Source organism: Monomorium pharaonis, chromosome 1 (assembly GCF_013373865.1).
Source record: "Monomorium pharaonis isolate MP-MQ-018 chromosome 1, ASM1337386v2, whole genome shotgun sequence".
In the NCBI taxonomy this organism is placed as follows: domain Eukaryota; kingdom Metazoa; phylum Arthropoda; class Insecta; order Hymenoptera; family Formicidae; genus Monomorium; species Monomorium pharaonis.
The window spans coordinates 25,534,792-25,559,457 of record NC_050467.1 but is presented as its reverse complement, the minus strand read 5'-3'; the positions used below and the strand labels follow the sequence as shown (position 1 = coordinate 25,559,457).

The window sequence follows — 24,666 nt, the reverse complement described above, 5'->3', positions numbered from 1 at the left end:
CATAGATATTGACTATATAATTCAATGTGCACATTGTGTGCACATAGAGGCGCTGATGGATGAAAACATCTAAAATGACGCGATGACCGCTCTCAGGTTCCTCTCTGACTCTCGACTCTCGCTGACTCTCGCAAGAATCGAATCTCCAGTCTCCACATGTATATATACATATACCACATGTTCCGCGTTTGTTACCGGCAGAATACCGGTCGGATAAACGCGGTCGACCGGGTCGACGTCGTCGTCTCGACCGTGAATGTGAATCATCTGACTTAGTCTTGTTTAGTCGTTCGTGATACTCGTAGCGTGTGCGCCAGTCGTCTTTTCAGCTACGGGGTCTCTTGAACCTCGTTTACGTTTCAGAATTTCAATGGAATCGGAGCTGATCACCGAAATGATTGTTTTAAACGGAGCAGTTTCAAGCAGGAGCGACCGCGACTTCAGATAATCGTAGATTTATCTAGTCGGATGATTCCGCGCGATCGCCGTGTTGCGCCAGAGTTTTATATTAATGCCTTCGAGACGAATTCCGAGAGAGAGTTTATCGTTGTTATCGATCGACGCGCGTGTTGAGCTGCCTGAAATCGTTACAAACCGTACATGCCGATTGCTCTCAACGAGCGATTTGACATTTAGAATTTTGTAACACGTTAAATAGAAAAACGAGTAGCTCGCGCGCGGGCGCGCGCGCGCATGTGTATATAATATTTCGTAACGAAGAAATTGTACATATAACGTTGATTTTTTAAAATCGAATTTTTTGCGCGTCTTAAGCGATTTTGCCTCCCCCTTTTGATTAATGGTTCCCGCACGTAACAACATGTTTCTCGTTTGCGTGACCGTGGGACTCGTCTTTCTGGCGTCGAAGTATCGCAACAACGTGCTTCGTAGCGTCAAGCACTTATATAAAAATATAAAAAATCGAGATAGCAGTATTAAGGCCAAGCGCAACGAGTTGGACACCGATAGTAATAATAATGAGGATGTTCATGACAAGACGGAGATTAAACTTGTGCTCGACAAGATTATTCTGGCAGACTCTCCGGAGAAATGCGATTACGCCGTACAGCGTATTCGTTGGTAAGCACATATTATCTTACTTATTATTATCAGTCTTATCAGCAAAATATTTGATACAACCACATGAGTTCTGAGGCATTACAATACATTGCCATATCTCATGACTTTCCACAGTGTAATAGAAATGGTTGTTTTCATTGTTGTTTACATTTTTTCTGAAGACCAAAGTTTCTCATTGTATTTGGAAGGCAACGTATGTAAAGTGTCCTTGAGATTCTGTGAGAAAGATCTAGATTTCTTATATTATACTGGCTGGCAAAATGAACAATCATTATTATAAAAAAATATGTTTCTTTTAGAATTTTCTTTCTGTAATAAAATAAATTTTGTTATTAATTATAGGAAGAATTGTAGACAATTTTCATTTCCATATTGTTTTACGATACAAATTTATACTCTACTGCTACATTAATTGTTTTCCAAAATAATTTTATGAAATATACTAAAAAACTAGAAACATTACTTATAACAAAGTTACTAATTTGTTGTGTATGCTTCTTTCTAGTGATCTGTCTGATGGCATCCTAGGTTTTGATTGCGAATGGGTCAAAGAAGGACCCGTCTCTCTGTTACAACTGGCTACTAACAACGGAGTAGTTGCTTTGTTTCGCATTGGAAAGATCGGGTTTATTCCATTTAAACTTAAGGTAACACTTTTGCAAAAAATTTATGATCAAAAATTGTCTGCAACATTGTAACGTTATGTTTCCATATAACATTAAGTTTTTACATTAACATTACATTTCAGGAACTATTAGCTACTAAGCACATTCTTAAAGTAGGAGTTTCTTCATTTGAAGATGGACAGAAGCTTGTAAAGGACTATGGATGTAATGTTAATGGAACTCTTGATTTAAGAACCTTAGCCGAGAGTCTTGATTTACCAAGCCGGAAGAGTTTAGCTGCCATGTGCGAACAGTATCTTAACATTGAGATGGACAAACTGGTAGAAGTCAGGTGCGGTGACTGGGATGCTAGCACCTTGTCTGACGATCAAGTAGCGTATGCCGCTTGTGATGCGCTTGCATCTGTTATCATTTATCATAAAGTAAGGAAGTTTGAAATGCCTCTTTTCTATACTGTATTATTTGTATATTATTTGTTAACAATTATACTTCTTACATGTTGAATTTTATTGCAGATAATGGAAAAAGATAGAGAAAGGTATTCATTTTGGCAAAGATTAGGAAATTTCTTATGTAATATATTAAGTAGTGATATAAATGTGCGGATTCATGGTGTACCTGCTAGAACAGTTGACACGAGGTATGCAAATAAATAATAGTTTAGAAGTTATACATATACAAGAGAGAAATATACATAAATATTTATTGTATTTAAGGTTCAAGGTTCAACGATCACCAAGTGCGGACAGTGTTACCAATGATAATATTTTAAATTCTAAGAGTAAATCAGTAGATAGAATAGTAGTAGTAGATAAAAATACTATTAACGAACGCAAGAATGCGATACCTACAAGAATCAAACCTTTATATCATAATTGTTACTTGCAAGCACCCGATGGAGATATATTGTGTACATGCGATCGTAAGAAGGCGGAGTGGTATATTACGAAAAATTTAGGAAAACTTGTGGGGACAGATCCATATACCGTGAAATTAAATTTCGAGCCATCCGGTCGAGCATTAGGAGAAGTTGGACAATATTATACACAAGTGAAACTCAATCAGTGTGTAGTCTGTGGATGTACTGAGAAATTTATTAGGAAAAACGTCGTGCCACGAGAATATAGGAAATACTTCCCATGTAAGCATTTTTATAATCACTGATTCGTCTTTTACATTAAAAGTAGCAAAAATGTATTTGCATTGATTAAAAATGAAAGAACATGGTAGTAAATAGTAATATAATAAAATAAAAGAATATATTGTTCTTTCTATGTGTATTTATAATCTGAAATGTTGGATATACTTTTTTTCAGTGGTAATGAAGGCACATCAATCTCATGATGTATTACTATTGTGTCCTTCCTGTCACGAAATCAGCAACAACCATGATCTGCAACTCAGAAGAAAGTTAGCAGACATGTGTGACGCACCATTAATTGGGCCGATGACGCACGTACGAGACAACTACTTGCACAACCGCCGGAAGCTGCATTCGGCTGTCAAAGCCCTGCGGGAAAAATTCTCGTTACCTCAAAAGCAACGCGAAGAATACGAGAATTACGTGCTGGAACACACGGGGCAGCAGAAAGTAACGCTAGATCTGCTTAACGCCTTAAACGAGCAGCTGAAAAGTGCGCTGATCCAGAAACCGATTCCTAACAAGTATCAGCCGCATGGTTTAAAGGTACTCATTTTAAAACTGTGAAGACAAATTTGTGAGATCTTCTCGAGAACTATTCGATTGTTCTTTATTCGGCAGGTGGTACAATACTTTCAAATGCAAGAAGGTGGACTCATCGAGTTAGAACGTATGTGGAGGGAACATTTTCTCTTCACGATGAAACCGAAGTACCTGCCAAGTTTATGGTCTGTACGCCACAATCAGGAGCGATTGATCATACGTCAGGCACAAAACAGAATTGATATGGACGATGCAAAGGCAGCTGGATTAATGAAATAGCATTATAATTTGAATATTATAACTGAAGTCTCGTATAAGAGCGAGAACTTGAAAGACTGTTACATGAAATATATGAACCAATATATCTCCTGAATATATACATGAATATATATATATATATGGATACTTGTACTTTTGTTTTTGTGTCTCATGCATTATGATACAAAAGTATGAAATTTGCGAGTTATATTTTTTCAATGGAGGACTAAATTTTATCTCTATAAAACTTAGACATCGCGTTCTTAAAATATATATTTCAATTTTTCAAGATCATTTATACATATTTACACATTTCCGTTGGATTAAAAAAACAACATGCTGTGTGCTTCAAAACCATTCTATAATCAATATATCAGAAACTATTATTTATTATGAAGGTATGTACAGTCTAGAATTAGAGTAAGACAATTTATGCTAGGAGAGAGTCTCATGGCTGCCTGGAACCTTCTCGACTGCTCGTCGAATCTTGCCGTGGAGGAGGCGGATCCGTTGTCTGTTTCACGTTTTTCAGTTCCTCATCGATGCGTTCCTTGGCACGGACGATTTTGGACTGTAAGTAAAACGAGCCACCCTTCGATCTGTCGTTGGCCTCCATGAGATACTTGTAGTTTCGCTCGATCAGCTCGGTCTGGTCGGGACGCTCCGCGTTCAGAATGCGAAGGGCCTCCTCCAGGGTGACACCGGTCCTGGTGTTGGCGGCGACGTGCTGCGCGCCCTGCCTGCCACCGCCCGCCCGCCGCGCCGCCTCTTGACTCGCCGCGATCTCCTGGCGCAACGCGCGCGCGAACGCCTTGCCGACGACCTGCGTGCCCATCAGGATGACTCGTAGCAGGTGCTTCGCCATGGCCTAACCTCAACACGTCGCGCACGTTCGGTACCTCGATACGCGGACAAGCTGTCGCGTCGGCGGTTTACGATTATTTCTCTTTTGTGCCTGACTAGTGGGCCCGGTCACTGTTCCAGGATTACGTCAGTCCGCGCGAATTTGTACTCCTGGCAGCGCATCAGCGACACGACGTCTTGCTTACCATGAGGAACTTAACCTAGTCTACGCTACGCATGGCAGTCGTAACTTGCGTGCCTTTGATAGTGCTAATTTGAACTTCGATGCTTACGAAACATAATCGCGACTGTTGCAAATCGCAAACCGAATCCACACGATAGGGTACGAGATAATCGTATTTACGATGATACTGTAACACATAAGCATAAAATTTAAATTAAAGTAGTGTTTAAAAAGTTTTAAAAAATAATTCTTATCGTCCATAAAACATTTAATTTGTCTTTTATATGATATTAAATTTCTAATTACATATTTTCTGAGAAAAAAATTTACAAAAAATATTTTTATGTAATATTTAATTGTTTCTTTTCGTTTAATTTCAAATTTATTGGAATATAAAGCATTTCAAATCAAAGTAAAAGTGTTTTAAACAATTTATTTTAAGCAAACATATAAGCAAGAAATTATATTCACCCCAAATACTGTGTCGAAGCCTTATTATATGCCTCTCCTATACCTCCTTTTCCTCTCAGAATTTATGGATCGTTAATTAGGAACGATGATACTGTAACAGACAATCAAAATATTTAAATTAAAGTTCAAAATGATTAATTAAAAAAAATAATTCTTACATTTATCAAACATTTAATTTGTCGATCTTTTATGTAAAATTAGATAGTCTCTGATAACATATACATTTCTTACACAAACATAAAATTTAAATTAAAGTAGTGTACAAAATATATCAATTAAGAAAAATAATTCTTACATTCATCATGAAACAATTCAAATAAATCGGCGACGAGACTACATCGGCTTATAAATGATCGTTGATTTTTTAACATGAAAAAAATGAGTTTACTGAAGCATGTAGAAATTAATAAAAGATATATATGTACGGAAACAATATTGCAAGATATAAAAATTTACATTACATTATTTATATAATGCTTAACTATATAGTTGGCTCAAACAATTCTTAATTTACTTAGGACCGATTTCACCAACTCCGGTTATTCCATTGGAATTGACCAATCGTATTTGTCGTTAAGCAAAATTAACAAATGCGATTGGTCAATTCCAATGGAATAACTGACCGGTTAAGGTAACCGGAGTTGGTGAAATCGGCCCTTAATGATCATTACAACAGAATATTTAATAATCATCAGAAATTAACCGAGGTAGTATCCGAGTTTTTAGAAGAAAATGCGTTCTATATATAATAGCGATTTAATTTTCTACTTAAGTTGAGTTTTTTTAATTACGTATTATTACATGTAATAAGATAAATTTTGACGAATTTCTTCTTTCTTCTGGTCAGATTGGTCTTACCTTTCATTGATCCTGGCCAAATCTATTCTGGCTGATGATAGCCAGACATAATTCGACTAACAATCGAATAAAATTGAATATAAAAAATTAAAGAGTTTCTAATGCATTTATCGTACAATTATTTTAAAGATGAAAAAATTTATGATATTTTAAAAAAGTATACGGTGCATACAATTATGGCATTTCTTTGCATAACAAAAGACGTATTTCTTTATTACGGCTGCTTTCCTTTTAGGGAACACAATAAGCATTGTTCTATCTTTTTTTTATGTTTAATGAGTAACAAAGAACGATATACTTGTGTCGATTGTGTTCCCTAAAAGGAAAGCAGCCTACATTATTCGGTCTGTAATGGTGCTGAATTGGAATTTTTCCATGACTTAATATCTAGCTCATATAAACAATCCGTCAACATTTTTGTCTGTCTTGAAACACAATTACTAGTCAGATGTTAAAAAGCATTTATATTATAAGATCCCCTTTTCCCGAAAAACTGTAAATGATTTATTGCAAGAAATAATTTCTCAGCCAGGATGGTCAGGCCTGACTGAGGTATTATTTTTCGCAGTGTAAAAAGAATCATATTTTAAAAAATCATATTTATTCATTAATCTACAAAAAATTTAGGTATCAATGTTACAATATATTATATGGCGCATTTCGCTGCGTGCGTGCGCACGATTAATTATACGTTTCTGTAATTCATAAACTTTATTGTCTCGCAAATCTGTAATATATAGCGATGTATTTGCTACAACATAATTGAAACTTTGTTCGATCCCTTTTTTTATATCTGCTTCATTTATATTTGATATCTGAACATCTTTAGTGCTTCGGTATTCTCTTTAATTTCATTGGAAAGTTTATCAACCGCCACTCATAAAGTGCCGGACGGTGGCGGTCCCTCGCAAGGAGAAAGCGTAACATTCGTATAACCGCGTGGTGCGCTCCCCCTCGAGTTGACGAGAGCGTGTGGTGCCAGGATTGCCAGGCGCCAGCGTGCGGCAGCGCGTACGGTGTCGGTGTACGAGCCACGAGCACGCAAGCGGCAAGCAGTAGCGGAGTCGCCGTCGTGCGAGTTCGCCGTTGGGCGAGTCGAGTCGAGTCGAGTCGCGCGCGCGCACGAGAGAGGAGACATACGGGAACCACACGGACGAACGCTTGGTTCGACTCCGGTTTCGCCGCTGGCGGCTGGGCTGGCTGCTCTCTGAAGGGTTAGTTCGGTTGCCCTCGTCCTCGTCGTCGCCGTATGCGCGTCCCTCGTCGGCGCGTCGCCGTCGGCCATTGTCCCTGACATGGAAGCCTACCAAAATGGCAGAGATCGTGCAGATGTTTTTGTTCCTATATAAGTCAAAGTACCGTCGGAAACGCCGTCGCGGCACCGACAGCGACGGCGACGACGATCACGATTGCGACCGCGGGCAAGATCGTGACCGACGGTGGCGGTGTCGATGTCGGTGCGGCCATGGAAGCAGCGGCAGCGCGGCCGCGACGGTGCCGTGGGCGCCGTTCCTCCTGTGGGCGGCGCTCGTCTGCTGGGTGGTCCACGTAAGCGCCGCCGCGTCCGCTTCCTCCTCGTCGTCGTCGTCGACGTTGGACGCGGGCTGCGACCCCGAGACCTGCATCAACGGCGACTGTGTCAACGGCACCTGCGTGTGCCGCGAGGGCTGGCAGGGCGCGCACTGTCAATTCTGCGGCGGAAAAGTCAGGTAAGGGAAGATGTCCGGCTCTCTCTCTCGTCTCCTGGGAAACTGGGATCTGATCCTGGCGATCTTCTTCAGCTTTTCCTCTTTTTTTAAAATTTTTTTATTGCATTTTACCTCGCAGAGACCACGCCTCCCTGCCGTCTCTTTGAGGAGCAATGCGCGCCGCGTTCCTCCGGAAGCAGCGCCTCCCGGACGAGGCTCGGGGCTCGGGAGCTCATCTCTATCTCTCTCTCTCTCTCTCTTTCTCTCTCTCTCTCTCTCTCTCTCTCTCTCTCTCTCTCTCTCTCTCTCTCTCTCTCTCTCTCTCTCTCTCTTTCTTTCGCGCGCGTACGCCGTGTCAAGTGCAACGGGATCTCGCCGTTTTCTAGGTCGCCCTCGTCGCTTCGATCGCGCGTTCCGGGTGAGCGCGGGCGACGGAGGGATCCGTCCATCCCTCTCGCGCAACGTAATAAACCTACGTAAATAAACGTCTGCATGGATGCGTGCGTGCGTACTTTCGGTCGCATCTCTTCTTGAGAAAGGCCTCAGAAACCTGCTGCTGTCGGTCGCGCCGCTCGACAGTTCTCTCCGATCTCCTTTTTCTCACTTCAAGTTCAATTGAATTTCTACTCGACTAGTCGAGCGTCTGTTTGTCATCGCGTTTTGTTTGGAGCGTTACAGAAAGAGAAAGCAGGTGTCCCAAGATAATATGCACACACGCACACACATCCGAAATGAGGGCATAAAATTTTTTTAAAGATACATTGAAGGCTCGCGCCAATGTAGATTAACTTCAATTGCAGTTTGACTTACTTTCTATTTATTTTTCTTAATTCGTAGACTTGAAAAAAAATACAAAGCGAGTTAAACCGAGATGGCCCCAAGACACTGTCTAACATCTACTTGTCTAAACTCTAAAGACTTTAAGATATCTCAGGGACATCTTTGAAATAGTGTCCCGGTTTTGGAGATATTTAAATATCGTGTTGTTTGATCGCTATTGCTTTGGGCAATTGGGTGTTGACCGATCGAACGGGTCATTAGTGACACTGACCGAGCGAGAGGCGAGTGAGTCCAACGGCCTCTCCGGAGGAGAGTCCGAGATTAGATTTGTGTGTCGGTCCACCGACCGACCGGTCGTCGCCGGCGTTGAGCTCTCGCTGCCGACGCGACGCGTCGGGGAAAGTGCTCTCCGGCAAGAATGCCGATTACACCATTTACATCGCGCCGTGAAACTTTGCTCTGAGGGAGGAGGGGAGGGATAAAAATATCCTGCCTGCTCGCGGATGAAACGTCGCGACCTGTTCTCGTCGTTCGGGAGATCAGCCAATTAGAATGTATCGGCTTCATATCCGAGACCTAATGAAAACGAAAGAGGCGATTTTCTTTCATGTAAGAAGGAACCACTTGTTTCTCGTAATGTACGAAGGATGTGTTGTTTCGCTTTCCTAAATTGATAAGAATCACAATATAAATATTTAAAAAACTTAGAATATGGATTTAAATTCGATGGAATTAAATTCGACATTAAAAACGAGCGTTTTAGATTATCCGGATATGTGATTCAATTGGATATTTTACAAATTTTTACTATTTTCTAAATAATTAAACATTTTTCATGTTATTTTGTATACATTTTACATTTTGTTTTAATTAATTATATAATTACATTACTTTATATTATAAATTCTTACAAAAATATTCAACTTGAGAAGTCACCTCGGATCTACGTACTTTTAAAAATAAATATTGACATAATCGATACAAGAAGAAATAATTAATAATTTATTTTAATTATAAATTATTTTAATTATTTTAATTATTAATTTTTAATTGAGATGTAAAAATTATCCGAAGCGATCGTACAGAAAAGCTGCTCCCGGATGAAAATGGACGTTTCATTCGTATTCGCCTTCGGAGCGCTTTCACGTTTCGTGATCGTCGTATAGATACTTATAACAAGTTGACATATAAAACTCGAATAAAATGCTTCCTTGAGCATTGGGCAGGTTCTACACTTAGGTGACTCGTTCAGCGGCTCCCGTTCAAAATTGCCGGATGTTCTTCGTGGAAAATGTCAAAGGTATACACCTCGTCCGATCGTCACGTCGGCCTCGTATCATGAGCGTGCTCTGAGCGATCGGAGATATTCTTAGATATGTAATGAATATTCCACGACAAATGTCGAGAATATATATATATATATATACCAGATGGATACGTTCCATAATTATTTTCCAGCTTTTTCTTAGATGTTTATCTGATACTCGAGGATGATTCAACGAATCACGCGAATGTGTTCCGTCGAGTTTGGTCTAGAAATGCTCTTGAATATTTAATGGTCATGTCTCGCGATGTCTGACTTCTCTCGACATGTTTTAGTAATATTACTTAATAACGTCTTGAATAAATAACGAAGACTCGTTCAGTTTTCAAGTTTACAAATAATCTAGGAAACTTGAAAAGCTAAAATTTTAATTGTGACACAAGTCTATCGAATTATTTGTAATTTAAAAGAATTGAGATATTATCTTTTTTTTCATACATTACTACACATTGAATAGAGAGTTTTATAATAGCTATAACAAATATTGAGTAAAATATTCGGTTAATATTGTCAAGTATGATTACATTTTTCTAAATATCTAATAAGTATTATTGAACGTAACAATATATCAAATGACTTGATAATATTTATTAAATATTTAGGAAAGTAAAATTAATTTGGTTAAATTAATCGAATATTTAATTGGCATTATTTCACTCAACATTTGATAGTTATCATCAAACTCTTTTTCAGTGTAAGTACAATGAAAATATTTCAAATTTGCCAATATCACGTTTCGTCACGCGCGCGAAAATTGCAGCTGGAGCTCTGCTCCAGAGGCGAAAAATACAAATCTTCCGGGCCTCTTACCGGTTTGACGGTTTAGGTGAATATCAACTTTCGAGTTTCGCGATATTTACCGGGAAAGTTTCCATCGAGGTGAACCTCACTTGCACACGCGAATACGATCGGACTTTCGCGTGAGATTTTCTGCCCGTCTCTCCGAGAAGCTAATCCCGACGTTCGGAACGTCGTGGTGTCGGTGACAATGATTAATAGACGTTGCGAACGTGAGAACAGAGATCGCAAGGCCTCATCGTTTCCTATTTCACTTTACGTAACGAGTTACGATGCAATTTCGGTATCGCTGTACGTACAAATTTTGACGATCAATTGAAATACTAATAATATTATAGTTAGAATATTTTAAAAAAGATTACTTCTGATGTATTCTTTGTCTTTTTAAGCTGAAGAGTTTGAAAGGAAAATAAATGAGACAGTCCTGATCTTATCAATTGGCTCCAAATAAAACTCACATTTTGCAGATAATTTGACTCGAGAAAATAAACATACAATTATGTGATATTTACAATGAACATGCGGTTTTTCCAAACGTGTGGTATTACTCGTTAACTCGTGCCACGTTGCGGGAAAGCAAAGCTTTGCTTCGTATGAAATTAACGAATTGTAATTAACGTGCAACTTCGAATACCCATTTATCGATTGCACCACTAATTATTGACTGCAGACCAGCGAACAAAGGAAACACGAGTGATTTGGGATTCTATATTCCCAGGGATTATTCCCTATATATTCTAATGGATTAAGACTGTATAATGGCAGACGTGTAACGATTTATAAAGATAATTTTTATAATTGCTTTGTGAGAAAAAGACAGGCTTTTTTTTATTCGAGTGCAGCGCTCGCAACTACTCGCGAATTAATTGACCGATAAAAGCTACGTGGTAATAATTACTCGATGATTTTCACGCCTCGACCTTTACAATTCCGTCGCACAGCTGGCTGTAAATTATATTCGGTGATTACACTTAATTTCCCTTCGGTGTGATGAACACATCGAGCGGTGTTCGTTTCACGATATCACGCCAATGATTTAGAAATTATTAAGATAATTATTGCGTATTATCTTTGAATCAATATATCCACTTATGTAATGTGACCTTTGGTAATTCAAAAAAGATGATTAGGATTTGAAAATTCCGACGAACTTATACGTACATAGGGGCTGCCATTATTTCATCTGTAAATTAAAATCAAAACGTGAGAAAAAGTACAAAGTCAACGTTTATATTTATACTACAAGATATATTGTACAGTTGACGAAAGTCGTTAGTAAACAAACTTCCTATCTCTACTACATGTAATTAACTTGCCGCGAAACTCGTTGCATTTATCCTAAAACTGGTGCAGCTCGCTTGTGATTTCCGAATAACTATGCCACGGTCGGTACCGGCACTGATAATATCGCGGTATTATTCATTAGTAATATCGCATTAAGCTGAGAATTTAATTAGAGTCATGCGTGGTCGCGAACGGACGATGGTCCGAATCGTTTTAACTCGCTTGAACCATCGACATTAATTTCGTACTTATCTCTTCTCGCGATTTTCACCTCGCCTCGCGAACAGCCACGTTTTCAGTCGTACAAAGTGCAGAGTTTTTGTGACGTGCATAAAATATCAAAGTTAGTTTAAAATTTTTTTGCCTTTTGAGGCACAAATTCTTGTCAGATACACACTCTTTCTCTTGAATTTTGCCAACTTGAGCACGTCGTCCTCCTGTTTTCTTTTTAACTTAAAATAACATCGAAAATTTATAGAAAGGATTGCATCAATTTTGAATGACATATTTGTGAAATTTTGAGAAATGTAATTTTTGATTTTTATACGGATGCAAATATCATTATTTGATAACTTTTATTGCATTAAATAGGAAACTTCTACAAGCTTATTTTTATGCGTTCAAACTATTAATATTTTTTTTCTTGTCATATAATCGATATTTTTCATTATTCATTAAAAAGTCGTGTCGGCTAATGAACACTATATCGTGTCATTTGTTGTAAAAAATATTAATAACGAAATATATTTTCTATCTTTATTATAAGCACTACAATATTATTATTTATATAAAAACACTCTTTCATATTCAGTGACGCTATTGCGGCGGGACCTGGTTACAAAGTTCTTTTGTAATAGGATTATTTGTTGTTGATGTGTGCTACGAATATCTCTTAACGTCACTCGTATTTTTGTTAGACAGAATTCTGCAGCTTGCTCTTGCAGCTTGCACTCTGTCTCTCAATTTCCAGCCTTATCCTCCGCACATCGATTTTGTTATCGCGAGAAAGGCGTTTTGTTTCATACTACGTGTTACATTATGCATAACTCTACCTACTCATATGCTATCTTCTCTACAGACTCTCGCTCTTGTCCGAGCACGTGCAACGGCTTATGAACAAATATAGCGATGCATGTAGTGGGCTTAGATGAGCTTCGAGTGCGATTAGTATCTCAGAAAGTACTAACAAGAGGAGATCCAGATATGTATTCGCGGATTTTGAAAAGTTCATTATTAAGATATAAAATTTGCTGTCATAAAAGTAATATGTAACCTTCAGGTGCCAATGGACCAAAGAGTTTGAGTTATAAGGCTATAATTCTTCCATCTATAAAATCAACGTGAAATTAAACAACTGCAGGGTTCTTAGGTTTATTTATTTATTTATTTTTTGTTTTTTTTGAATCAATGACACAAAAATTTGATCGTAAATATACCAATTTTGGCTTTGAAATCTGCTCCCCCCAAAACAATGCAAAATTTGACTTGCGAGCAACGAAAATAAAACTATTCTGCAGTTTTAAAATTTTAATTTTTAAACAAGTAAATAAGCCCAAATATACTTTTGCACAAATATTTATTAAAGTTTTATTAGTATATGTAAAAAATTTGATTGAATTTGTAATGCTATTTTTTCATCAAATTTGCAAAAGTACTACAACACAATTTTACATGAACAAAGAGTAAACAAGAGATTAAAAATTAAATTAAATTAATCACGAAATAGCCAATGATAGAATATGTTCAAATTTTACAGAGATAATAATGGAACATTCTGTAGAATTTTTGATAATACTTTGAAATGCGACTGCATTCTTAAAATAAAAGCTATAAACTGCATAAAATAGAAGTTTAGTTTGAGTAAAATAATAAAGTACGTTAATCGAGTCAAAGAAAATTCAATTTACGTACATTTTCTATTTATATAAAGTGTATTGTTCTTAAATTAATACTTTGAAAATTGATATGTCATGCTTTGCATGTCTCGCCTTGTTATGCACGACACGATTCGATACGATTCGTTACATGGCTTAATCTTTTTCTTTAATAATGTATAACAACTCATGGAACCGTCAGTCGTTTGCATACTGATACGTAGAGCATGTTGGAGTTAATATTTAAAAGTTATTTTGTCGTTGGCCATTTTTGATTGCCTATTTTATTAAATCCTATATATTTATACGAATTCTTAATAATCGGCAAATATGGAAATCATAATAAAATTGTTTTTTTGCTATGTTTTGTATATCAACAGTGTTTCCAACTTTCAATAGTGACTTTTTATTATTTTTATTATTAAACTTTAAATTATTGAAGTCGGCTTGAAATTAATTGAAAGAACAAATTTTGTCCCGGAAAATCAATTTACTAAAAATATTGTAATTTGCAATTGCATGTATATAGCAATATATTATTAAAAAATTATGTAGTTTTTTGCTAATCAGTTTTAATTTTTTATATGTTAATATTTGAAAGAGACGATGATAGTTCTAATGCACTATATATATTATTGATTAATATAATTTAAACACACGCGACTGTTATTATATTTAAGACTTATCTCACTCTCATTACTTAAACTCAGGGTTGGGTAAGTTAATATATTTTTTTAACTAAATTAAATTAAAGTTAATGGATTATAAAATTAATTCAGTTAAGTTAAAAGTTACGTAAATAAAATACTAACTCATTTATAACTTAAAGTTACGTTAAGATTAATTTAACACAAATTAAAGTAAAAGTTAATTTTGAGAAGCTTTATATTTTAATAAATATTTTATTCAAACAAGATATCTTAATAAATACAATATTTTTAATACGCAGGCGTATCAAATATATTTTTAGTATGCGTGTCAGATGGATTCAGTAAGATGAAACAATTTTGGATTAATACAAAGATAACTGTATTTTATATATAAATACACGATGCACTTTCTTTGAATCTATCACGATAAAATTTATAAAATGACTAAGCAAAAATTATAACAGAAAAATTAACGCAACTGCGCGCATGTATATTCAAGTTTCGGTCAAATTGCGTTTGCTGTTTGCGTTATCTATGTATATATTTTATCGTTTACCTTTGTGCAATGTCATTCTACTTTATACAAAGCGAGTCGGTACATTTTAAAATATTTTGCCGACACGGTTCGCTGTAAGACAGCTATTATGAAACATAATGCATAATTTTTTTTTTTTTGGAAAATCTGCCTGTTGAAACCGGATGTCTGGAGATGATAGGAATAATGTTGCGAAAGTACAGATGATTATTCCGTACGTGCCGAGTAATTAAATTTTACGATGAGACGTACGCGATATCTTAACTTAATAATAACGTATTGACATATCTTAGAGTTGAATCGTTTAGACGACATTTAGATTCTTTAGAAACTTCATTTCTCCACGCTTTATTTCACTCTACACTTCTCCCATATTTCATAAAGTACAGTATTGGATCGGTAAGCATCTGAAGAATCTGGAGTCCATTAGATGCGGGTGGTTAATTCTGTTCGCGACTCGTCGATGCCGTTATAATCATGTCCGCAAAACTGTTACGTCTCTCGCGAGGCGGATAGACTCCGGCGAAATTGGAAAGCGTTCCAAATGTCACCTCGGCCATAAAATCTTTTCTGATCGCAACGTGAGCTTTTTGGGCATCTGATCCGTCTCGCCTGATATTCACATCTGCTTATACGAAATCGATCAGTCCTAAAGTGAATTCTATAGATAATGCTGAGAATTCAGGTTGTCTCTTATTTTAGATATTGCTCTAATCGAGAAATCTCGTCTTCCGCAGCTGGAAAATCGTCACTGCTAGATTCAACTTAAAATAGCTTTTATTTAATCGTATATTTGAAGTTATAAAATTTTTTTATTTGCCTTATTTTGTGATTTATAAATGGGCAACAAAAATGACTTGCCCATCATTCTCTGATTTAATTTGAGAAAGAGCTTTAATTGAAATCAGAAAGAGACTAGCATAACACATCCAGCAAATTCTTCTTTATTTCGATTTTTCACTTTTCATCAATTTCTCAGCGGAATTTTTCGCGCTAAAACAGAAACATTTTCCTTCTCGCGGGGATTGGCATTAAAAATAGAACGGCGATTCTTTTTCTATCGAGAAATGTAGGTTCGTTATTCTCGTGGCCGTGGTATGCTAAATTGAATTATCGCCGCGAGCATTGTCACTCATATTCCATCTTTTTTTTTCACGTGGAGCGCAGCCGATTCGCGCGGAAAAGTTACGTAGTTGCATTTCAATGCGTTTATTGATGCATTCGAAGCGTATGTCAATACATTTATCGACGAGTCTGTTACGTTTGTTCGTGCAACGAACCGACTCGCCGTTAATCCGAGTGCTTCTAGTTTAAATGGGAGATCATCCCTTTTTTTTCTCATTCGAATGTAAGCGGGGTCTTTCAAACCGCGTCACTTTTCACGTCGTTTGTCGATTCCCATCCTGCTCCAAGCTTGGTAAACGTTGAAAAAAATCAAAGATCGAGATTAATTGATGAATATTGTACAAAATTATTCTTTCTAACATTATCCTAATGCACTAAAAATATAATCTTTTTAAAAAATAATGTGCCATATCTTGAAATATTCTGTCAAAAATTTTTTATAGATTGTCGTATTATTACATCTGAGTAACTGTGTAAAATTTGAGCATAATTCTCTTATTGGTTTAAGAATTACTTAATTTTTTGTTTGCTTTTGTTGATACTTAAGTAAATTGTATTTTTGTAGCACTTATTTAGAAATTTCATGAAGAAATAGTATAATGAATCAAATTTGTTACATGTACTAATGAAACTCCAATAAATATTCATTTAAAAGTTTATTTGGTTCTCGCAAATCTGTCCATACTTATTTAAAAGTTATTTATTTACCTAAAATTGCAACAGAATAGCATTATTTTTCGCTATATAAGCCATTATATAAAGCGAGGATTGAAATCGAAATCTGATCTCGACGAGTTCAGTTTCCGACGCTGTCCAGATCGGACACGAAAGGAGTATTATGTCGAGATCCATCGTATTCCACTTGTTCGCGGATGAGAATCAATGAAGAATCGATATCACACGACTACGGTTTCAATTCCAGACGACGTACATCCTAATCTCTCAAGTATAAAAGGTTAAATCCTCTTCCGACATTCGTTCACGAGAAGGAAATCTTTCACGCGCAGTTCTTAGCGAGACGTTATTAGTCTGTGTGAAGTTAGCACCGCATCTTTCAAAATTGTAAGTTTTATCAAGAGTACTATTTGCACCCCAAAGAGTACTAGAGTTCCTGATAGGTATTAGCAAGAGTACCGCCGAAATATTTAGAGAAATTGCAATTTGAAAATATGAGGTGCTAACTTCCCGTGGCACCGCAACATGAAAAATATATTGTTTTAAAGATCCTATCTTAAAGTACTCGAAAAGTACTACAGTTCCTGATACATTTTAACAATAGTACCAACCGCCAAATATTATAAAAAAATTATTGAAATTTGGAGATGGCACCGCAAAATGAAAAAAATATTGTTTTAATGATCCCATCTTAAAGTACTCAAAAAGTACTAGAGTTCCTGATACATTTTAACAATAGTACCAACCGCCAAATGTTTTTAAAAAATTATTGAAATTTGGGGATGGCACCGCAAAATTAAAAAATCATTCTTTTAATGATCCTATCTTAAAGTACTCGAAAAGTACTAGAGTTCCTAATATATTTTAATAATAGTACCAACTAATAAATACTGAAAAAAAAAAATTTTTTAAGATTACAGCCTATCTTTTATAAAAGTGGCCGTAACTCCTTTGCCTTTAATTTCACAGCTTTGTGCCTTAATAACTTTCGAAAGTACTCGCTGGGGTGCCAAAAGTACTCCAATCAAAACCCGGAAATTGTAAAAAAATTTTATCTCTTTAAGGGACTGACTGTATCTAAAAGTGGCCGTAACTTTTTTGCGTCAAGTTTCACAGCTTTGTGCCTTAATAACTTTTGAAAGTACTCGCTGGGGTGCCAAAAGTACTCCAATCAAAACCCGGAAATTGTAAAAAAATTTCACCTCTCTGGAGGACTGACTGTATCTAAAAGTGACCGTAACTCCTTTGCGTCAAGTTTCACAGCTTTGTGCCTTAATGACTTTCGAAAGTACTCGCTGGGGTGCCAAAAGTACTCCAATCAAAACCCGGAAATTGTAAAAAAATTTTATCTCTCTAAGGGACTGACTGTATCTAAAAGTGGCCGTAACTCCTTTGCGTCAAGTTTCACAGCTTTGTGCCTTAATAACTTTTGAAAGTACTCGCTGGGGTGCCAAAAGTACTCCAATCAAAACCCGGAAATTGTAAAAAAATTTCACCTCTCTGGAGGACTGACTGTATCTAAAAGTGACCGTAACTCCTTTGCGTCAAGTTTCACAGCTTTGTGCCTTAATGACTTTCGAAAGTACTCGCTGGGGTGCCAAAAGTACTCGCTGGGGTGCCAAAAGTACTCCAATCAAAACCCGGAAATTGTAAAAAAATTTTATCTCTCTAAGGGACTGACTGTATCTAAAAGTGGCCGTAACTCCTTTGCGTCAAGTTTCACAGCTTTGTGCCTTAATAACTTTCGAAAGTACTCGCTGGGGTGCCAAAAGTACTCCAATCAAAACCCGGAAATTGTAAAAAAATTTTATCTCTTTAAGGGACTGACTGTATCTAAAAGTGGCCGTAACTTTTTTGCGTCAAGTTTCACAGCTTTGTGCCTTAATAACTTTTGAAAGTACTCGCTGGGGTGCCAAAAGTACTCCAATTAAAACCCGGAAATTGTAAAAAAATTTTATCTCTTTAAGGGACTGACTGTATCTAAAAGTGGCTGTAACTTTTTTGCGTCAAGTTTCACAGCTTTGTGCCTTAATAACTTTTGAAAGTACTCGCTGGGGTGCCAAAAGTACTCCAATCAAAACCCGGAAATTGTAAAAAAATTTCACCTCTCTGGAGGACTGACTGTATCTAAAAGTGACCGTAACTCCTTTGCGTCAAGTTTCACAGCTTTGTGCCTTAATAACTTTTGAAAGTACTCGCTGGGGTGCCAAAAGTACTCTAATCAAAACCCGGAAATTGTAAAAAAATTTCACCTCTCTGGAGAACTGACTGTATCTAAAAGTGACCGTAACTCCTTTGCGTCAAGTTTCACAGCTTTGTGCCTTAATGACTTTCGAAAGTACTCGCTGGGGTGCCAAAAGTACTCCAATCAAAACTTGGAAATTGTAAAAAAATTTATATATATATACATAAATACAAGTTTTTGGAAAAAATAGATTGATATATAACGTACAATTTGCCGGCCTTTTAAAGGTTGAGGTACAAAGCTATAAAATCAAAAACAAAAAAGTTACGGTCACTTTTAATTATGTTAAGTCCTCAAAAGAGAAACAATTTTTTCACAATTTCCGGGTTCTGACTAAAGTACTTTTGGCACCCCAGCGAGTACTTTTGAAAGTTATTAAGGCACAAAACTGTGAAACTTGACGCAAAGGAGTTACGGCCACTTTTAGATACAGTCAGTCCTCCAGAGAGGTGAAATTTTTTTACAATTTCCGGGTTTTGATTGGAGTACTTTTGGCACCCCAGCGAGTACTTTCGAAAGTTATTAAGGCACAAAGCTGTGAAACTTGACGCAAAGGAGTTACGGTCACTTTTAGATACAGTTAGTCCTCCAGAGAGGTGAAATTTTTTTACAATTTCCGGGTTTTGATTGAAGTACTTTTGGCACCCCAGCGAGTACTTTCGAAAGTTATTAAGGCACAAAGCTGTGAAATTAAAGGCAAAGGAGTTACGGCCACTTTTATGAAAGATAGGCTGTAATCTTAAAAAAATTTTTTTTTCAGTATTTATTAGTTGGTACTATTATTAAAATATATCAGGAACTCTAGTACTTTTCGAGTACTTTAAGATAGGATCATTAAAAGAATGATTTTTTAATTTTGCGGTGCCATCCCCAAATTTCAATAATTTTTTAAAAACATTTGGCGGTTGGTACTATTGTTAAAATGTATCAGGAACTCTAGTACTTTTTGAGTACTTTAAGATGGGATCATTAAAACAATATTTTTTTCATTTTGCGGTGCCATCTCCAAATTTCACCAATTTTTTTATAATATTTGGCGGTTGGTACTATTGTTAAAATGTATCAGGAACTGTAGTACTTTTCGAGTACTTTAAGATAGGATCTTTAAAACAATATATTTTTCATGTTGCGGTGCCACGGGAAGTTAGCACCTCATATTTTCAAATTGCAATTTCTCTAAATATTTCGGCGGTACTCTTGCTAATACCTATCAGGAACTCTAGTACTCTTTGGGGTGCAAATAGTACTCTTGATAAAACTTACAATTTTGAAAGATGCGGTGCTAACTTCACACAGGCACGTTATTATTCGGCGCCTGCTTCTTCGACGTCTGAATTACGTGCGTCGCGAAGCCGTCCGATGCTTAATAAAAACCGGATTGAGAACCGGTAGAATTCGCAATTTTTATGAACTAGTACACGTCTGGTACATGGTCGTGCCACCTTCGCGATTTTCGCGATATAAATTTCGCAAGACTCGTTGCGGAAAATGAGAACTACGCGGCGAGAAAAAAAAAGTTTGTCGTCAAAAGAATTTCAAGTCGATGGCATCCTTTCCATGAAAATTTAAGTAACTTTTACGACGTGGCGCAACTTCTTAATCTGGGATCTAAAGTGATCTACTTAAGATCTATTAAAGGGATGATAAAAATGAGTAACTTGCCAATTAAGCCTTTGATGGAAATTCTGCGGATGTTGGATTTGAGTCACGCAAAGAATACAAATCTTATTAACTTTGATAGTTCTGTCACGTTACTGTTAACAAAATAAATGAAATTGAATTTATGAGCAAACAGGATTAAGATTTTATGCAAAATTTAAAAGTATTTTTCTTTCGTATAAAAGCGTGTCAGGATTTAAACGGCGGTATGAACTTATTTTTAGATGCCACGTCAATTTTTTACTGGAACGTGTTCCAGTTCTTAGAAAAGATCGGAAAACCTTATTATATTCATAAAATCTATATTTGCGTCTATTATTTATGTCATTATTGTATTATATTTAATTTGTTATCTATTTTTTATAATTGCTATACCTTTTCAGCTTGCGAATATTGTTTTGCGTAATTGTAAAATGATTGAAACGCGTATTCAATAAAATTTTATTTACAGCTTTATCCAGCTTGAAGCAAACGTGAGAAATTGGCCTTTGAAATTGCATGATAAACGAACGACTGTAATGAAGTCGAGCCTGAAATATAATATAATGGCTTTACTTTATCATGTTGCAACACTTTATCACGTTTTTTTATAGCAAATTCCATTATTGCGCCGATAAAAAAAATTCTAATTACGTAATTCTAATTACGTAAACCTCGTCGGGTCTGTTCTTTTCAGCTGCACCTTGCGTTGCGCGTTTGTTGCCTTTTCTCTTGGTCTCTTTAAATGAGTGTATACACTCGTTCCACGTAGAAAGAATGTTATAAAGTGAGAGAGAAACGGAACGCAATTTCTTTACAATATTTTTCCTCTCGCGTATTTGAATCTTGTCAAATTCCGATTCCGAATTGTTCTGAGAAAGTTCTTGATGTTTTGTTGTGCCTGCGAAATTTAATATGGACAAATAAAATTTAATCGCTTATAAGAGACTCATTGCGTGACAGATATGCATCATCTTTCGTTTGTTTCATTCGTTTTATACTTTCCAATGATTCCAGTTTCTTTCTCTTTTATTAACACAGTCAATCTTATTCAGTATTTTTTTATTCGAATTGTCTCTAATAAATTCTCATTTATTCCTGCGCATCGCGTGCAAATGGATGCAATTTAACGTCTGTGACATCGTTGTTCCTTTATCGATTCCGAAGTCTTGAAAGATCAAATTTTTTTTTTTTCATTACGAGGCGAAACTTTATTTTACGGTACGCGCTAAGTATTTCTCTCATTGAAACAAGGAGATCTTTCTTAAAGATAAACTCATATCTTTTTTTATTGTTTTCTCTTTTTAACTTTCTTAGTGCTGTGAATATTTTTAATGAATAGATGTTGCGAGTGCGAAGGCCGAATACATGTTTACACGCGTATAGCATTGAAAGGATTAATTCTCTTTCAATTCTGCTCTTGGGGCTTGCTCGGTGGTTATACCTCCTTCATTGTTGCACAAGCAGAGATTCAAAAGGACTTTCATATTCATAAACATCTCTAAAGTGTGTCTCGTAGCGACATATCATTTTGAGTCACTGTTCTATGCTTAGCTGCATTTTATTTTAATCTTGTCACCGTCACAGATTGGAATTGCTAAATGCAGTTATTGTGCTCATTTCATGTTATCTTAATTCGAATTAGGGCATTCGAGTCTCCAGGATATATCGATAATTTACTGATATGAAATGAATAACGTATTTTGCGTTTTGTTCACCATCTCTCAAGGTTTGCACAATTCGTGCTGAAAATTTCAAGTTTCCGCTAAATAGAATTATCGTGATGCCGAGCAGTATGCTGATGTCACTGACATTGATAACCTTCTAGTGCAATATGCTCTTCATGAATTGACCGTTCTTGCCTATTGATTTGTAATATCGTGACAAAGTCACGTTTTCCATAAGACTAATCCGATATTGACAAAAAGAGAAGGCGAGAGAGACTTTCGCGATTATGTATTTACACAATAATTCTATATTGTAGCTGAGAAATTTTATATAGCCGAAAAGTGATTTTAAAATCGATTTTAAAGCCAATTTTCTTCATATTGGGAGAAGCAAATATATTGATATATACAGACATAAGGAGGTGAATTTATTCGCACTGGTTGATCGTATCTTTTAAAATAAATTCGTGCCGCTCATATCGTTCGACTTCATATAAGGAATAAACCGACCGGGTCATCGAACTTGTCGACGAATGTGTGATTCATCATTTTATTAATTATCATAAAGAAATGCGATGCTGCGTTCGCGAGAGCGGAACCATTTCTGATCGCGATGTTTACGAGACGCTCTTAATAAGATGCGCGGAATTTCATTGCGCTCGTGCGTCGTTTTCCGATAACGATTAAATCGTTATGTCCGACAAGAATCTGAAATATTTTTCATGTATTCTTGATGTCGATTCACTTGTAATTCTTATCGCGTACAACTCCTCATTCATAATCTCATATTATCGTATAGATCTCATATCTGTGTTATAGATTTATCGTAAGTGAGTGAATGAATTAAAATCAAAGGATTGTTATCTTTTTTTTTACGAGCTCTTACTCGTTTTTGTTTCGCTCACTTCCTCTGTGAACAATTTTTCTCTCACGAAGATTTAATTCGACACTTATCTTTTTAAATACTATAAAATATATGTTTGCCTCAATTATTTTAGGAGGAGGGAGATATTTGACCTCCTGTAAATGATCAATGAGCTGTTATTACGGCGATTCTTCCTTCTTCCATTCTTCGCTTTAAGTTAGTAGTCACACACGATATGCTACTTTGGCTTTCATTCTGATGCTCATATTGCAGTGGGCAGTCCTAACAACTTCAGCAATTGCGATAATGATACGCACTGCGCAATCTTCGACAAAGGCGCAATCAGCAATCTCATTTATGCCTTTATTTTTTCTTTCTTTTCACGGCTGCGTATCTATTAGCGGGGTCACTTATCAAGTTTTTGTCGAAATCGAAGAATTAAACGTATTTTAACGTGAAGGAAAAACGGAATAAGCTTTTAATTAATTTTTTACCGAGCGATAAACTTTGGCTTATCTTAATGCAAAACTTAATTAAACAGAAACATTAATAAGGATTTTTTTCTCTATCCGAGAATTTATTAATAATAAATTTAATATTAATTTATATTTGTAAGTATAATAATAGGATACAAATAATTTAATTTGTCGTTGATAAATGGAGCGAATACCTCGTGCAAATATTGAACAGTCGTTTGCAACGCAATGGATTATTCGTTGAATGTAGAGAGTGGAGCTGAAGACAGCTCGTAAAGAAACGTAAAGTCTCGCGAGCCGTCTTTTATGTCTAGCCCTTCTTATACCCTTCGCATTTATTATTATCACGTATCTTTTCCGCTGCAAACGCCTTGCTACCAAGCTTCCATTATAGGAGTCTTGATCTTGAAAAGAAGACAAACTCCTCTATGTCGTGAAAATGATTAGATAAAAAAAAACATCCTCCCGCTTCGCGCTATCCTTGAAATTATTTTCCGAAGCAACGCGTTTTAAAGATTACCTCGACGGTCTCGACGTATAACAGTCCTTGTTTTCGATGTTAATTCTCGGTTCATTTGTTCACTTGCACTTTGCATATATTTAACACTTTGTCCACACGATTGGGCAAAAATGTCTAGTGGCATTTCTTTTCTTTGAAGTATTACATATTCGTAACACCTGGCTAAACAGTGGTCTCTATTCTTTTGTTAAAAAAATTTTAGTATCTAGGGAACAAGTTTGCTCGTGCATGGCCTGTCTCAGTTTACATATATTTTTTAGCCCGAACGTTTTGAAGAATTGCCTTAAGTCACAAATGAACCTATTTACAATTGCTAAATTTACATAAAGCAATCATACATAGAACGATTGCTTTATGTAAATTTTTATTTTTCCTTAATTTTTTACTAACTCTCCCTTTTTATATTGAAAGAATTTCACAAACTATTAAAAAAAATTAATAATTTAGAACTGCTGAGATCATAACAGTACAATTTAACATAAAGAACTATAACAGAGTGGTTGCGAGCAAATTTTCTT

General features: G+C 36.2%; 3 protein-coding genes across 4 annotated transcripts in view; 2 read left to right on the top strand and 1 right to left on the bottom strand.

Annotated features, from left to right (window-relative positions):
• The first annotated feature begins 40 nt into the window (after positions 1–40).
• LOC105830739 (exonuclease 3'-5' domain-containing protein 2) lies at positions 41–3,773 on the top strand. Its single transcript, XM_028192170.2, has 8 exons — positions 41–258; positions 364–1,080; positions 1,586–1,727; positions 1,829–2,128; positions 2,222–2,346; positions 2,423–2,847; positions 3,023–3,393; positions 3,469–3,773. Exons 2-8 carry the CDS (start codon positions 800–802, stop codon positions 3,667–3,669), a joined length of 1,845 nt encoding a protein of 614 aa, XP_028047971.1. The 5' UTR covers positions 41–258; positions 364–799; the 3' UTR covers positions 3,670–3,773.
• A 244-nt stretch (positions 3,774–4,017) lies between these two features.
• Positions 4,018–4,932, bottom strand: LOC105830740 (mitochondrial import inner membrane translocase subunit Tim16-like). The gene has a single exon (XM_036290887.1). It carries the CDS (start codon positions 4,511–4,513, stop codon positions 4,097–4,099), a length of 417 nt encoding a protein of 138 aa, XP_036146780.1. The 5' UTR covers positions 4,514–4,932; the 3' UTR covers positions 4,018–4,096.
• A 1,212-nt stretch (positions 4,933–6,144) lies between these two features.
• The window catches only part of LOC105830741 (attractin-like protein 1), a 30,370-nt gene continuing 11,848 nt past the window's right edge, over positions 6,145–24,666 (top strand). The window contains exon 1 of one of the 2 annotated variants that reach the window (XM_012670260.3): positions 6,145–7,713. In XM_012670260.3, the coding sequence (XP_012525714.1) occupies positions 7,316–7,713 (398 nt within the window). In that variant the 5' untranslated portion in view covers positions 6,145–7,315. The remainder of the gene's footprint in view (positions 7,714–24,666) is intronic. The other variant, XM_012670261.3, reaches the window with a different exon arrangement.